Source organism: Salvelinus alpinus, chromosome 9, assembly GCF_045679555.1.
Source record: "Salvelinus alpinus chromosome 9, SLU_Salpinus.1, whole genome shotgun sequence".
In the NCBI taxonomy this organism is placed as follows: domain Eukaryota; kingdom Metazoa; phylum Chordata; class Actinopteri; order Salmoniformes; family Salmonidae; genus Salvelinus; species Salvelinus alpinus.
The window spans coordinates 6,138,441-6,152,232 of record NC_092094.1 but is presented as its reverse complement, the minus strand read 5'-3'; the positions used below and the strand labels follow the sequence as shown (position 1 = coordinate 6,152,232).

The following is a 13,792-nucleotide window of genomic DNA, read 5'->3' as shown; positions in this document are numbered from 1 at the left end:
GAAAGAAATATGTGATCTCACCTATAAACTGGACAGCAAAGTAGCATGCTTCACTGAGCAGAGTCCATTGAATGATGACCTTCTCTTGTGCATACACTCCATTCCACAAGATGAGGGACAGACCTGGAGGGGGGGGGGGGGGTCATGGGTTATAGTTTAGTCCATTGAATGATGACCTTCTCTTGTGTGTACAACCCATTCCACCAGATAAGGGATAGAACTGTGGGAGGAAATGCAGGGGTCAAAGAGGTCACGGGAGACGGGGCCAAATGGTATGGAGACATTCCTACTCCAAATCTTCATAAAGCTGAAAACTAACTATACCCCCATCTTCATTCACTGGGCATTCTTCATAACACTTACCTACATAAGATATCAACAAATACTTAATTTCAGGGATCATGTTATCACCCATAATCTAGAATCTAGACATGAGGTAGACCGGCCCTGGACCTGACTTTGGGGCCCCGACCTACAGGGGGTCTAATTTCCTGCAATTCTATACTTTTTGCCATGGGAGATTTTGTTGGGGGCCCCCTAGCGAGATCTCTCCATAATGACCTTAGTAGTCCCCGGTTAATTTCACTACTTCTCCATAATGACCTTAGTAGTCCCCGGTTAATTTCACTACTTCTCCATAATGACCTTAGTAGTCCCCGGTTAATTTCACTACTTCTCCATAATGACCTTAGTAGTCCCCGGTTAATTTCACTACTTCTCCATAATGACCATTGAAAGAGGTCAACATTCACAAGGCAGCGGGGCAGATGGATTACCAGGCCGTGTACTCAGAGCATGCGTGGACCAACTGGCAAGTGTCTTCACTGACATTTTTAACCTCTCCCAGACCGAGTCTGTAATACATGTTTCAAGCAGACCACCAGAGTCCCTGTGACCAAGAACGCGAAAGTAACCTGCCTAAATGACTACCGGCCCGTAGCACTCACGTCAGTAGCCATGAAGTGCTTTGAAAGACTGGTCATGGCTCACATCAACACCATCATCCCGGAAACCGTAGACCCACTCCAATTCACATACCGCCCCAACAGATCCACAGATGACGCAATCTCAATGACACTCCACACTGGACCTCAGACTGGGGTGAAGGTTCATCATCCAACAGGACAACGACCCTAAGCACACAGCCAAGACAACGCTGGAGAGGCTTCGGGACAAGTCTCTGAATGTCCTTGAGTGGCCCAGCCAGAGCCCGGACTTGAAACCCGATCTCACACTCCCCATCCAACCTGAGAGTTTGAGAGGATCTGCAGAGAAGAATGAGAGAAACTCCCCAAATACAGGTGTGACAAGCTTGTAGCGTCATACTCAGGAAGATGAGGCTGTAAAGGGTGAAGGGTCTAAATACTTAAGGCTGTAATGTAACAAAATGTGGAAAAAGTCAAGGGGTCTGAATACTTTCCCGAATACACTGTATATCAACGTTCTCAGGCCCTCAGGACCTTCTCAGGCCTTCCTAGAAATCTATTTCTAGGAAGGCCAATTTTTTTTGTCAAAGACACCAGTCACCCAAGTCATTAACTAGTCACTTTACCCCTACCTACATGTACAAATGACCTCACCTAACCTGTACCCCTCCACATTGACTCAGTACCGGTACCTCCTGTACAGAACCTCATTATGGTGTTACTTTTTATTAGAACTTTTAGTTTATTTGGTAACTATTTCTTGAACTACATTGTTGGTTAAGGGCTTGTAAGTAAAGCGTTTCACGGTAAGGTACCTGTAGTATTCAGCGCATGTGACAAATACAACTTGATTTGATTCCATAATGACCTTAGTGGTCCCTGGTTAATTTCACTACTTCTCCATAACGACCTTAGTATACCCAGGTTCCAACAGTGGGATTTATGTTTATCTCACAGTAGGCTTGTTATATAAACCTTACTAGATCTCTCTCTCTCTCGCTCTACTTTTCTGTCTATGGTGTCACAGTCACCACAACATGTTAAGAGCAATAGACCTGGGTTCACTTTTGAGACAATTCCATTAGTTCTACGGTGCCAGGCAAGCTCAATTAAAAACATAGCTAAAACTATTTGAAAGAAAACAAATACTATTTGAACCCTGAAGTGAACAGGACCACCGCCAACACAACATTAAATGACTGACTGATTGGCTGGCTGACCTACTGCACCCGACTGGCTGACCTACTGCACCCGACTGGCTGACCTACTGCACCCGACTGGCTGACCTACTGCACCCGACTGGCTGACCTACTGCACCCGACTGGCTGACCTACTGCACCCGACTGGCTGACCTACTGCACCCGACTGGCTGACCTACTGCACCCGACTGGCTGACCTACTGCACCCGACTGGCTGACCGACTGCACCCGACTGGCTGACCGACTGCACCCGACTGGCTGACCGACTGCACCCGACTGGCTGACTGACTGCACCCGGCTGACTGACTGCACCCGGCTGACTGGCTGCACCCGGCTGACTGGCTGCACCCGGCTGACTGGCTGCACCCAGCTGACTGGCTGGCTGACTGCACCCGGCTGACTGGCTGGCTGACTGCACCCGGCTGACTGGCTGGCTGACTGCACCCGGCTGACTGACTGCACCCGACTGACTGGTGTGATTTATTGTCAAATGAATGCGATTATAATAATCAATTCTTCAATCTTCAATACAATTCCTGTGGCGTGGAGGCCAGTAACGGCAAGGCACACGAGTACAGTCTGCATCTATCGTTGTGCCGTCGGCGCCAAAGAGCGAGGACAGAAATGCTCCAATTAAACGTGTCATTAAATAAGCGAGCCGCCGTACACGACACTGAACTGTCCGACCAGAAGTACGTCTAATGATACACCGTTTGTCCGTGCACGTATATCTGTCCGCGCACGTATATCTGTCTGAGAGATGTCTTCGTCCTGCTCTTCTGTGGTCACGTGCACTCGATTATAACTCTACAGTTAGTCACGTGCACACCGGTAATATAGACGGGGCCAGAGATACACATGAAGGCCTTGAATAAAGCATCCAAATACACCGGTAATATAGACGGGGACAGAGATACACATGAAGGCCTTGAATAAAGCATCCAAATACACCGGTAATATAGACGGGGACAGAGATACACATGAAGGCCTTGAATAAAGCATCCAAATACACGGACATGTGGGAGGGGACAGAGAGGACACTAATATAGTGGGAAGAATAGAGAACATCACAAGTGTGTGTGTGTGTGTGTGTGTGTGTGTGTGTGTGTGTGTGTGTGTGTGTGTGTGTGTGTGTGTGTGTGTGTGTACTGACTGAGTAGTGCTCCTCCATAGAGCCTGATGGAGATGCTGGTCTTGTTGATCTCTTCTTCAAACACCACCTCATAGAGCTGGTTGGGACACACCAGGGCCTGCAGAGAGAGGAGACGACACTTATATACTACACAGCATGCACTACAGCAGGAGGGGGCCACTTCCTCTCTAAAAATACAGCCTCTCTAAAAATACAGCTTCTCTAAAAATACAGCCAGCTCCTCTAAAAATACAGCCAGCTCCTCTAAAAATACAGCCAGCTCCTCTAAAAATACAGCCAGCTCCTCTAAAAATACAGCCAGCTCCTCTAAAATACAGCCAGCTCCTCTAAAATACAGCCAGCTCCTCTAAAATACAGCCAGCTCCTCTAAAATACAGCCAGCTCCTCTAAAATACAGCCAGCTCCTCTAAAATACAGCCAGCTCCTCTAAAATACAGCCAGCTCCTCTAAAATACAGCCAGCTCCTCTAAAACACAGCCTCTCTAAAACACAGCCTCTCTAAAACACAGCCTCTCTAAAACACAGCCTCTCTAAAACACAGCCTCTCTAAAACACAGCCTCTCTAAAACACAGCCTCTCTAAAACACAGCCTCTCTAAAACACAGCCTCTCTAAAACACAGCCTCTTTAAAATACAGCCTCTTTAAAATACAGCCTCTCTAAAATACAGCCTCTCTAAAATACAGCCAGCAGCGACGAACAGGTTGTGCAACATCGACAACAGGAACCATTGTAGTAATACAGTGGGGTATAGTGTCTGGTTGGGCAGCGTAGCTCGATGGACCAACGGCAGCTGTGTTAACTAACGCTCCAAGAAAGCTAGTTCTGTTTGTCCCAAAGTCACCAGGCTAGTTCCACCAGCACTGAACAGAGGGACAACTTCATTTACTATAAAACTATTTTTGTCTTCCTGTACCCCTCCCCCCCTCAGTAAGGCCATTCAGCTCCACTACTAGATACTGAAGACAATTCAGCTCCACTTAAATTTAGGATGCAGAAAAAGACACAGCTGTTCCTCCCAGGTGTCCCCATAGAGAGATAGTGTAGCGGTGTCCCCATAGAGAGATAGTGTAGCGGTGTCCTCATAGAGAGATAGTGTAGCGGTGTCCCCATAGAGAGATAGTGTAGCGGTGTCCCCACAGAGAGATAGTGTAGCGGTGTCCCCATAGAGAGAGATAGTGTAGCGGTGTCCCCATAGAGAGAGATAGTGTAGCGGTGTCCCCATAGAGAGATAGTGTAGCGGTGTCCCCATAGAGAGATAGTGTAGCGGTGTCCCCATAGAGAGATAGTGTAGCGGTGTCCCCACAGAGAGATAGTGTAGCGGTGTCCCCACAGAGAGATAGTGTAGCGGTGTCCCCATAGAGAGATAGTGTAGCGGTGTCCCCATAGAGAGATAGTGTAGCGGTGTCCCCATAGAGAGAGATAGTGTAGCGGGGGCTCCATAGAGAGATAGTGTAGCGGGGGCCCCATAGAGAGATAGTGTAGCGGTGTCCCCATAGAGAGAGATAGTGTAGCGGTGTCCCCATAGAGAGAGATAGTGTAGCGGTGTCCCCATAGAGAGAGATAGTGTAGCGGTGTCCCCATAGAGAGAGATAGTGTAGCGGTGTCCCCAGAGAGAGAGATAGTGTAGCGGTGTCCCCAGAGAGAGATAGTGTAGCGGTGTCCCCAGAGAGAGATAGTGTAGCGGTGTCCCCAGAGAGAGATAGTGTAGCGGTGTCCCCAGAGAGAGATAGTGTAGCTGTGTCCCCATATAGAGATAGTGTAGCGGTGTCCCCATAGAGAGATAGTGTAGCGGTGTCCCCATAGAGAGATAGTGTAGCGGTGTCCCCATAGAGAGATAGTGTAGCGGTGTCCCCATAGGGAGATAGTGTAGCGGTGTCCCCATAGAGAGATAGTGTAGCGGTGTCCCCATAGAGAGATAGTGTAGCGGTGTCCCCATAGAGAGATAGTGTAGCGGTGTCCCCAGAGAGAGATAGTGTAGCGGTGTCCCCAGAGAGAGATAGTGTAGCGGTGTCCCCATAGAGAGATAGTGTAGCTGTGTCCCCATATAGAGATAGTGTAGCGGTGTCCCCATAGAGAGATAGTGTAGCGGGGGCTCCATAGAGAGATAGTGTAGCGGGGGCCCCATAGAGAGATAGTGTAGCGGTGTCCCCATAGAGAGAGATAGTGTAGCGGTGTCCCCATAGAGAGAGATAGTGTAGCGGTGTCCCCATAGAGAGAGATAGTGTAGCGGTGTCCCCAGAGAGAGAGATAGTGTAGCGGTGTCCCCAGAGAGAGAGATAGTGTAGCGGTGTCCCCAGAGAGAGATAGTGTAGCGGTGTCCCCAGATAGAGATAGTGTAGCGGTGTCCCCATAGAGAGATAGTGTAGCTGTGTCCCCATATAGAGATAGTGTAGCGGTGTCCCCATAGAGAGATAGTGTAGCGGTGTCCCCATAGAGAGATAGTGTAGCGGTGTCCCCATAGAGAGATAGTGTAGCGGTGTCCCCATAGAGAGATAGTGTAGCGGTGTCCCCATAGAGAGATAGTGTAGCGGTGTCCCCAGAGAGAGAGATAGTGTAGCGGTGTCCACAGAGAGAGATAGTGTAGCGGTGTCCCCAGAGAGATAGTGTAGCGGTGTCCCCATAGAGAGATAGTGTAGCTGTGTCCCCATATAGAGATAGTGTAGCGGTGTCCCCATAGAGAGATAGTGTAGCGGTGTCCCCATAGAGAGATAGTGTAGCGGTGTCCCCATAGAGAGATAGTGTAGCGGTGTCCCCATAGAGAGATAGTGTAGCGGTGTCCCCATAGAGAGATAGTGTAGCGGTGTCCCCATAGAGAGATAGTGTAGCGGTGTCCCCATAGAGAGATAGTGTAGCGGTGTCCCCATAGAGAGAGATAGTGTAGCGGTGTCCCCATAGAGAGATAGTGTAGCGGTGTCCCCATATAGAGATAGTGTAGCGATATATTTTCATTTGTTTAACACTTTTTTGGTTACTACATGATTCCATATTTATAATTTCATAGTTTTGATGTCTTCACTATTACCCACTGTTCCCCGGGCGCCGAAGACGTGGATGTTGATTAAGGCAGCCCCCCCCCCCATCTCTCTGATTCAGAGGGGTTGGGTTAAATGCAGAAGACATATTTCAGTTGAATACATTCTGCTGTACAACTGACTAGGTATCCCCCCTTTCCTTTAATTCTACAATGTAGAAAATAGTAACAAATAAAATAAAAACCGTGGAATGAGTAGATGTCCAAACTTTTGACTGGTACTATATATTTCCCTTGACGGTGTAATGTTTAATGTAAAATATATATATTTTTAAAAGTCTCAACTTACACACACCCCCCCCCCCCCCCTCACCTATAGTTCTAAACCGCTCCTATAGGGTCTAAATGGCCAATGTGACTCTCTATACATCAACATCATCATTGCAGAAGTTTGAGCGTGGCTAGAGCCCAGATCATCGAGACACTCACCATCAAGGCCATAACTGTGAAGGTTAACGCAGAGATGACGATCCAGAGCCTGTAGAGAGAAACAATTACATAAAGAGATTGATTTACCCAAAAACTGCAATTAAAATAGATTGATCATCTGACAGTAAATTAGATCCGAGACCCCCCCCCCCTCTGGTGTGTCTCTCACCTTAGACCAACAGGCTCTCGCACCTGATACTTGATGTCATTCCCCAGCATCTGACTGAGCTGTGAGGAGACAGAGACAGAGAGACACAGAGAGAGAGACACAGAGAGAGAGACAGAGAGACACAGAGAGAGAGACACAGAGAGAGAGACAGACAGACACAGAGAGACAGAAATAGAAAGAGGGGATCATTAAGACGTTTTCTAATTAGAGCTAGTTATAGGTCTATCGAGAGAGAGAGAGAGAGAGACAGAGAGAGAGAGACAGAGACAGAGAGAGACATTCCAGGTCATATGTCTTCTCAAGTCATATTGACACTGGTCTACTACCATTGCTTTAATGTATTGTTGTTCTGATTAATATTGTTGTTGTAGTTGTTGTTAATGGTAATCCCATGTCCACTACTACTATTATTATTACTGTTGGTCCCACCATTTATTTATATATAAATATATATATATATTTTGTATATATATACATATATATTTGATTTTGATTTTTCGATATGTATACTTTGACAATGTAAGTAATAATGAACTTGCCATGTCAATAAAGTCAATTGAATTGAATTGACAGAAAGAGAGAGACAGAGAGACAGAGAGAGAGAGAGGGGATCATTAAGACGTTGTCTAACTAGTTATAGGTTGCCTAACTAGTTATAGGTCGTTAGTTGTCTAACTAGTTATAGGTCTATCGAGGAGGAACCTGACAGATTAAGAGGAAGCAGACACCACATTAAAATAAAATTAAAAACAAACAAACACACGGAAGCAGATACCCCATCAACAAGCTCTTGGATTAATCACAAACTATATTTAACAGAAAAATCGAATTTAGCACTAATTAGCAATTAGCTCTTCATCATCCATACACAGCACTCGTACACACCCCCCCATACACACCCCCCGTACACACCCCCCGTACACACCCCCCGTACACACCACTCGTACACACCACTCGTACACCCCCCATACTGTGCACTGCCTTGTATGTCACAAAGAATGGAGCTTTACATTGTTAGTGCATCGGATAGCGCCACGCCCCCAATGGGGGAGATAGCGCCACGCCCCCAATGGGGGAGATAGCGCCACGCCCCCAATGGGGGAGATAGCGCCACGCCCCCAATGGGGAGATTTTTCCAACAATTGTTTACAGACAGATTATTTCACTGTATCACAATTCCAGTGGGTCAGAAGTTTACATACACTAAGTTGACTGTGACTTTAAACAGCTTGGAAAATTCCAGAAAATGACATCATGGCTTTAGAAGCTTCTGATAGGCTAATTGACATCATTTGAGTCAATTGGAGGTGTACCTGTGGATGTATTTCAAGGCCTACCTTCAAACTCAGTGCCTCTTTGCTTGACATCATGGGAAAATCAAAAGAAATCAGCCAAGACTTCAGAAAAAAATTGGAGACCTCCACAAGTCTGGTTCATCCTTGGGAGCAATTTCCAAACACCTGAAGGTACCTCGTTCATCTGTACAAACAATAGTACGCAAGTATAAACACCATGGGACCACGCAGCCATCATACCGCTCAGGAAGGAGACGCGTTCTGTCTCCTAGAGAAGAACGTACTTTTGTGCAAAAAGTTCAAGTCAAAAAGTTTCAGTCAGGAAGTTAAAGCTTGGTCGCAAATAGGTCTTTCAAATGGACAATGACCCCAAGCATACTTCCAAAGTTGTGGCAAAATGGCTTAAGGACAACAAAGTCAAGGTATTGGAGTGGCCATCACAAAGCCCTGACCTCAATCCTATAGAAAATGTGTGGGCAGAACTGAAAAAGCATGTGCGAGCAAGGAGGCCTACAAACCTGACTCAGTTACACCAGCTCTGTCAGGAGGAATGGGCCAAAATTCACCTAACTTATTGTGGGAAGCGTGTGGAAGGCTACCAGAAACATTTGACCCAAGTTAAACAATTTCAAGGCAACGCTACCAAATACTAATTGAGTGTATGTAAACTTCTGACCCACTGGGAATGTGATGAAAGAAATAAAATCTGAAATAAATCATTCTCTCTACTATTATTCTGACACATTCTGACACATTCTTAAAATAAAGTGGTGATCCTAACTGACCTAAGACAGGGGATATTTACTAGGATTAAATGTCCGGAATTGTGAAAAACTGAGTTTAAATGTGTTTGGCTAAGGTGTAAACTTCCGACTTCAACTGTATGTATGTAAAGAAACTCAGCAAAAATAAATAAAAAAAGGTCCCTTTTTCAGGACCCTGTATTTCAAAGATAATTCGTAAAAATCCAAATAACTTCACAGATCTTCATTGTAAAGGGTTTAAACACTGTGTCCCATGCTTGTTCAATGAACCATAAACAATTAATGATCATGCACCTGTGGAACGGTCGTTAAGATACTAATAGCTCACAGACGGTAGGCAATTAAGGTCACAGTTATGAAAACATAGGACACTAAAGAGGCCTTTCTACTGACTCTGAAAAACACCAAAAGAAAGATGCCCAGGGTCCCTGCTCATCTGCGTGAATGTGTCTTAGGCATGCTGCAAGGAGGCATGAGGACTGCAGATGTGGCCAGGGCAATAAATTGCAATGTCCGTACTGTGAGATGCCTGAGACAGGACGGACAGCTGATCGTTCTCGCAGTGGCAGACCACGTGTAACAACACCTGCACAGGATCGGTACATCCGAACATCACACCTGCGGGACAGGTACATGATGACAGCAACTGCCTGAGTTACACCTGGAACGCACAATCCCTCCACATCCTTATCTGATCTGTCATGGCCCAGTCACCCTGTCATAACCTAAACCTTAAGAAAATGTCAACTCTTTCTCTCACACCTCATCCAAGGCTAATGTATGGATAGTGTATACCGGTCGCCAGTTGTACAGTGTTTCATCCGACACATTGGTGCGGCTGGCTTCCAGGTTAAGCGAGCAGTGTGTCAAGAAGCAGTGCGTCTTGGCGGGGTCGTGTTTCCTAAGGAGACATGGCTCTCGACCTTCGCCTCTCCCGAGTGCGTACGGGAGTTGCAGCGATGAGACAAGACTGTAACTACCAATGGGAAAGGACCATTGATGAATTAGGTCTGTTATTTCAGACAAAAATCAATATGCCCAAAGGGGAACAGGACAGGAGCTGTGAGGATGACATTATGCATTTGAACTTGAAGGGTTTGAGGTTGTCAGGACAATGAAAACTGCCCAGAACAGAACAGGGTTCACTCGTGATTGTCTGAGTCTCTCAAATACGCTCACTCACTCTATAGAGACTCCCCGAGAGAGAGAGAGACTCCCCGAGAGAGAGAGAGAGAGAGAGAGAGAGACTCCCCGAGAGAGAGAGAGAGAGAGAGAGAGAGACTCCCCGAGAGAGAGAGAGAGAGAGAGAGAGAGACTCCCCGAGAGAGAGAGAGAGAGAGAGAGAGACTCCCCGAGAGAGAGAGAGAGAGAGAGACTCCCCGAGAGAGAGAGAGAGAGAGAGAGAGACTCCCCGAGAGAGAGAGAGAGAGAGAGAGAGACTCCCCGAGAGAGAGAGAGAGAGAGAGACTCCCCGAGAGAGAGAGAAAGAGAGAGACTCCCCGAGAGAGAGAGAAAGAGAGAGACTCCCCGAGAGAGAGAGAAAGAGAGAGACTCCCCGAGAGAGAGAGAAAGAGAGAGACTCCCCGAGAGAGAGAGAAAGAGAGAGACTCCCCGAGAGAGAGAGAAAGAGAGAGACTCCCCGAGAGAGAGAGAAAGAGAGAGACTCCCCGAGAGAGAGAGAGAAAGACTCCCCGAGAGAGAGAGAGAAAGACTCCCCGAGAGAGAGAGAGAAAGACTCCCCGAGAGAGAGAGAGAAAGACTCCCCGAGAGAGAGAGAGAGAGACTCCCCGAGAGAGAGAGAGAGAGAGAGAGAGAGAGAGAGAGAGAGAGAGAGAAAGACTCCCCGAGAGAGAGAGAGAGAGAGACTCCCCGAGAGAGAGAGAGAGAGACTCCCCGAGAGAGAGAGAGAGAGAGACTCCCCGAGAGAGAGAGAGAGAGAGAGAGAGACTCCCCGAGAGAGAGAGAGAGAGAGAGAGAGACTCCCCGAGAGAGAGAGAGAGAGAGAGAGAGACTCCCCGAGAGAGAGAGAGAGAGAGAGAGAGAGAGAGAGAGAGAGACTCCCCGAGAGAGAGAGAGAGACTCCCCGAGAGAGAGAGAGAGAGAGAGAGACACTCCCCGAGAGAGAGAGAGAGAGAGAGAGACTCCCCGAGAGAGAGAGAGAGAGACTCCCCGAGAGAGAGAGAGAGAGAGAGACTCCCCGAGAGAGAGAGAGAGAGAGAGACTCCCCGAGAGAGAGAGAGAGAGAGAGACTCCCCGAGAGAGAGAGAGAGAGAGAGACTCCCCGAGAGAGAGAGAGAGAGAGAGACTCCCCGAGAGAGAGAGAGAGAGAGACTCCCCGAGAGAGAGAGAGAGAGAGAGACTCCCCGAGAGAGAGAGAGAGAGAGAGACCCCCGAGAGAGAGAGAGAGAGAGACTCCCCGAGAGAGAGAGAGAGAGAGACCCCCCGAGAGAGAGAGAGAGAGAGAGACTCCCCGAGAGAGAGAGAGAGAGAGACTCCCCGAGAGAGAGAGAGACTCCCCGAGAGAGAGAGAGAGAGAGAGAGACTCCCCGAGAGAGAGAGAGAGACTCCCCGAGAGAGAGAGAGAGAGAGAGAGACTCCCCGAGAGAGAGAGAGAGAGAGAGACTCCCCGAGAGAGAGAGAGAGAGAGACTCCCCGAGAGAGAGAGAGAGAGAGACTCCCCGAGAGAGAGAGAGAGAGAGACTCCCCGAGAGAGAAAGAGACTCCGAGAGAGAAAGAGAGAGACTCCGAGAGAGAAAGAGAGAGCCCCCACCCCTTCTTCTGTGGGGTTAATCGGCGGTTGGCATCCAAAGTTATGGTGTCAACCCCTGCCTCCCGCCTGTTTACCAGAGTCTTAACATAAAAATGGACCAATAGAAGTATTAAAAAAAGGGGTTCCTGCAAACGCTGAAATTATTTTTTATTTCGCCTTTATTTAACCATGCAAGTCAATTAAGACCAAACTCTTATTTACAATGACTGCCTGGCAAGAAGCAATAGGCTTCCGATGGGGACAGGGGCTGGGATTAACACAGGGGCTGGGATTAACACAGGGCCTGGGATTAACACAGGGCCTGGGATTAACACAGGGCCTGGGATTAACACAGGGCCTGGGATTAACACAGGGCCTGGGATTAACACAGGGCCTGGGATTAACACAGGGGCTGGGATTAAAGGAACGCCCCAAATTGTGGTCCGCAATCACACCCTTCTCGCAATTTCAGGTGGAAACTCAATAAAACATGTCTGAAATATAATGAATGTCTATAAAATTTCAGCTGTTTCAAAAACATTGCTCTACTATTAGTATTTTTACGGTATGAATGTTGAGCTCAAAAAAGACAATTGTGTTTCCACTGCCCTTCTTAGAGGGGGGGGGGCAACTGTCCCTTCTTAGAGGGGGGGGGGCAACAGTCAGGCGCGTGTCGTGCACTACCTCGAGAGGTAGCGTTGTTCGAGACGTGACTTTACATTACAGTAACGTCTCTCTCGAGAACTGATAACCTCTCCAGAATCTCCTGGAATTCTCAATGACAATAGACCCCAAGGCACAAATATACAATGTAAGGCAGATGAGAAGGACTGAAGTGGCTTCATGGCCATCTATTTTGGGATGTTGATGATGCCCAAATCACAAAATAACAGAGGGAGGAAACTGAAAAATAAGGAGTCTAAATTGCAGCGAAAAGATAAAAAGAGGCAGACTGTACAGACAGCCCTAATCTCTACCAGCCCTAATCTCTACCAGCCCTAATCTCTACCAGCCCTAATCTCTACCAGCCCTAATCTCTACCAGCCCTAATCTCTACCAGCCCTAATCTCTACGCTCCAGCCACGACCACTGTTTTCACCGTCTAGTCAAACTGAAGCCTTCGCCCTGCCTGGTTGGCTCTCGGTGTACTATGGCAGGTTTTGGGGTACTTGGAAAATCACCGGTTTTAACCTGACTGAGCTGGTAAAAACCTTTTAAAAAAAACGGCATAACTCAATGAGACAAGAAATCCATCGTTCGAAAGCGACTGCTTTTCTGGAAGCTGTGCCATTCGGGTCAGCCCCCTAGCAATTAAAGTTCTAGCCAATGAGCTTCAGCCGCCTCGCCATTTGAGTGACAGCTAGCAAGATGCACACACTGCAGAGCGAGAGAAATGACGTGGTGCTCATATCTGCTCATATGTGACGTAATTTTTCAGGGACAACTTTTGGCTCGTGAGCGCTACTTATAGAACTACTGGCTAAAAAGTATACAAAAGTACCAGACTATCTCATTAAGACAGGAGATAGGACTGGCTGCACGCCAGAATCTCCACCTTAACACGAGCCTAAGCATAGCATACACATGCCTGTGTTATCTAATAGTATGGCTTTAGAACTGGCTTGAGAAATATATAACAAGAGAAAAAGCAAAGGACTTGGCTGAGGGAAGAGAAACGGGAGGAGGAGAAACGGGAGGAGGAGAAACAGGAGAAACGGGAGGAGAAGAAACGGGAGGAGAAGGAGAAACGGGAGGAGGAGAAGAAACGGGAGAAGGAGAAACGGGAGGAGAAGGAGAAACGGGAGGAGAAGGAGAAACGGGAGGAGGAGAAACGGGAGGAGGAGAAACGGGAGGAGGAGGAGAAACGGGAGGAGAAACGGGAGAAGGAGGAGAAACGGGAGGAGAAATGGGAGAAAAAGGAGAAACGGGAGGAGAAACGGGAGAAATGGGAGGAAGGGAAGAGAAATGGGACAGGAAAAGGAAGAAATACACCATGTGAGGAGAGAGGAGCATACGGTAATCTAAACTGATATGCTTTGACTACAAATCACTAAGAGACAAAGCCAGGCAGCATC

At 47.5% G+C, this 13,792-nt stretch overlaps 1 protein-coding gene across 3 annotated transcripts in view; it reads right to left on the bottom strand.

The window, feature by feature from the left end:
- LOC139584211 (tumor protein p53-inducible protein 11-like) overlaps positions 1 to 13,792 on the bottom strand; it is a 98,314-nt gene that overhangs the window by 3,613 nt on the left and 80,909 nt on the right. For 2 of the 3 annotated variants that reach the window (XR_011676736.1, XM_071415795.1), the window contains exons 4-7: positions 6,910 to 6,968; positions 6,741 to 6,789; positions 3,279 to 3,375; positions 22 to 123 (exon numbers count right to left, since the gene is read on the bottom strand). Coding sequence is in view for 2 of the 3 variants with exons in the window: in XM_071415795.1 (XP_071271896.1) it covers positions 22 to 123; positions 3,279 to 3,375; positions 6,741 to 6,789; positions 6,910 to 6,968 (307 nt within the window). In the remaining variant the exon portion in view is untranslated. The remainder of the gene's footprint in view (positions 1 to 21; positions 124 to 3,278; positions 3,376 to 6,740; positions 6,790 to 6,909; positions 6,969 to 13,792) is intronic. The other variant, XM_071415796.1, reaches the window with a different exon arrangement.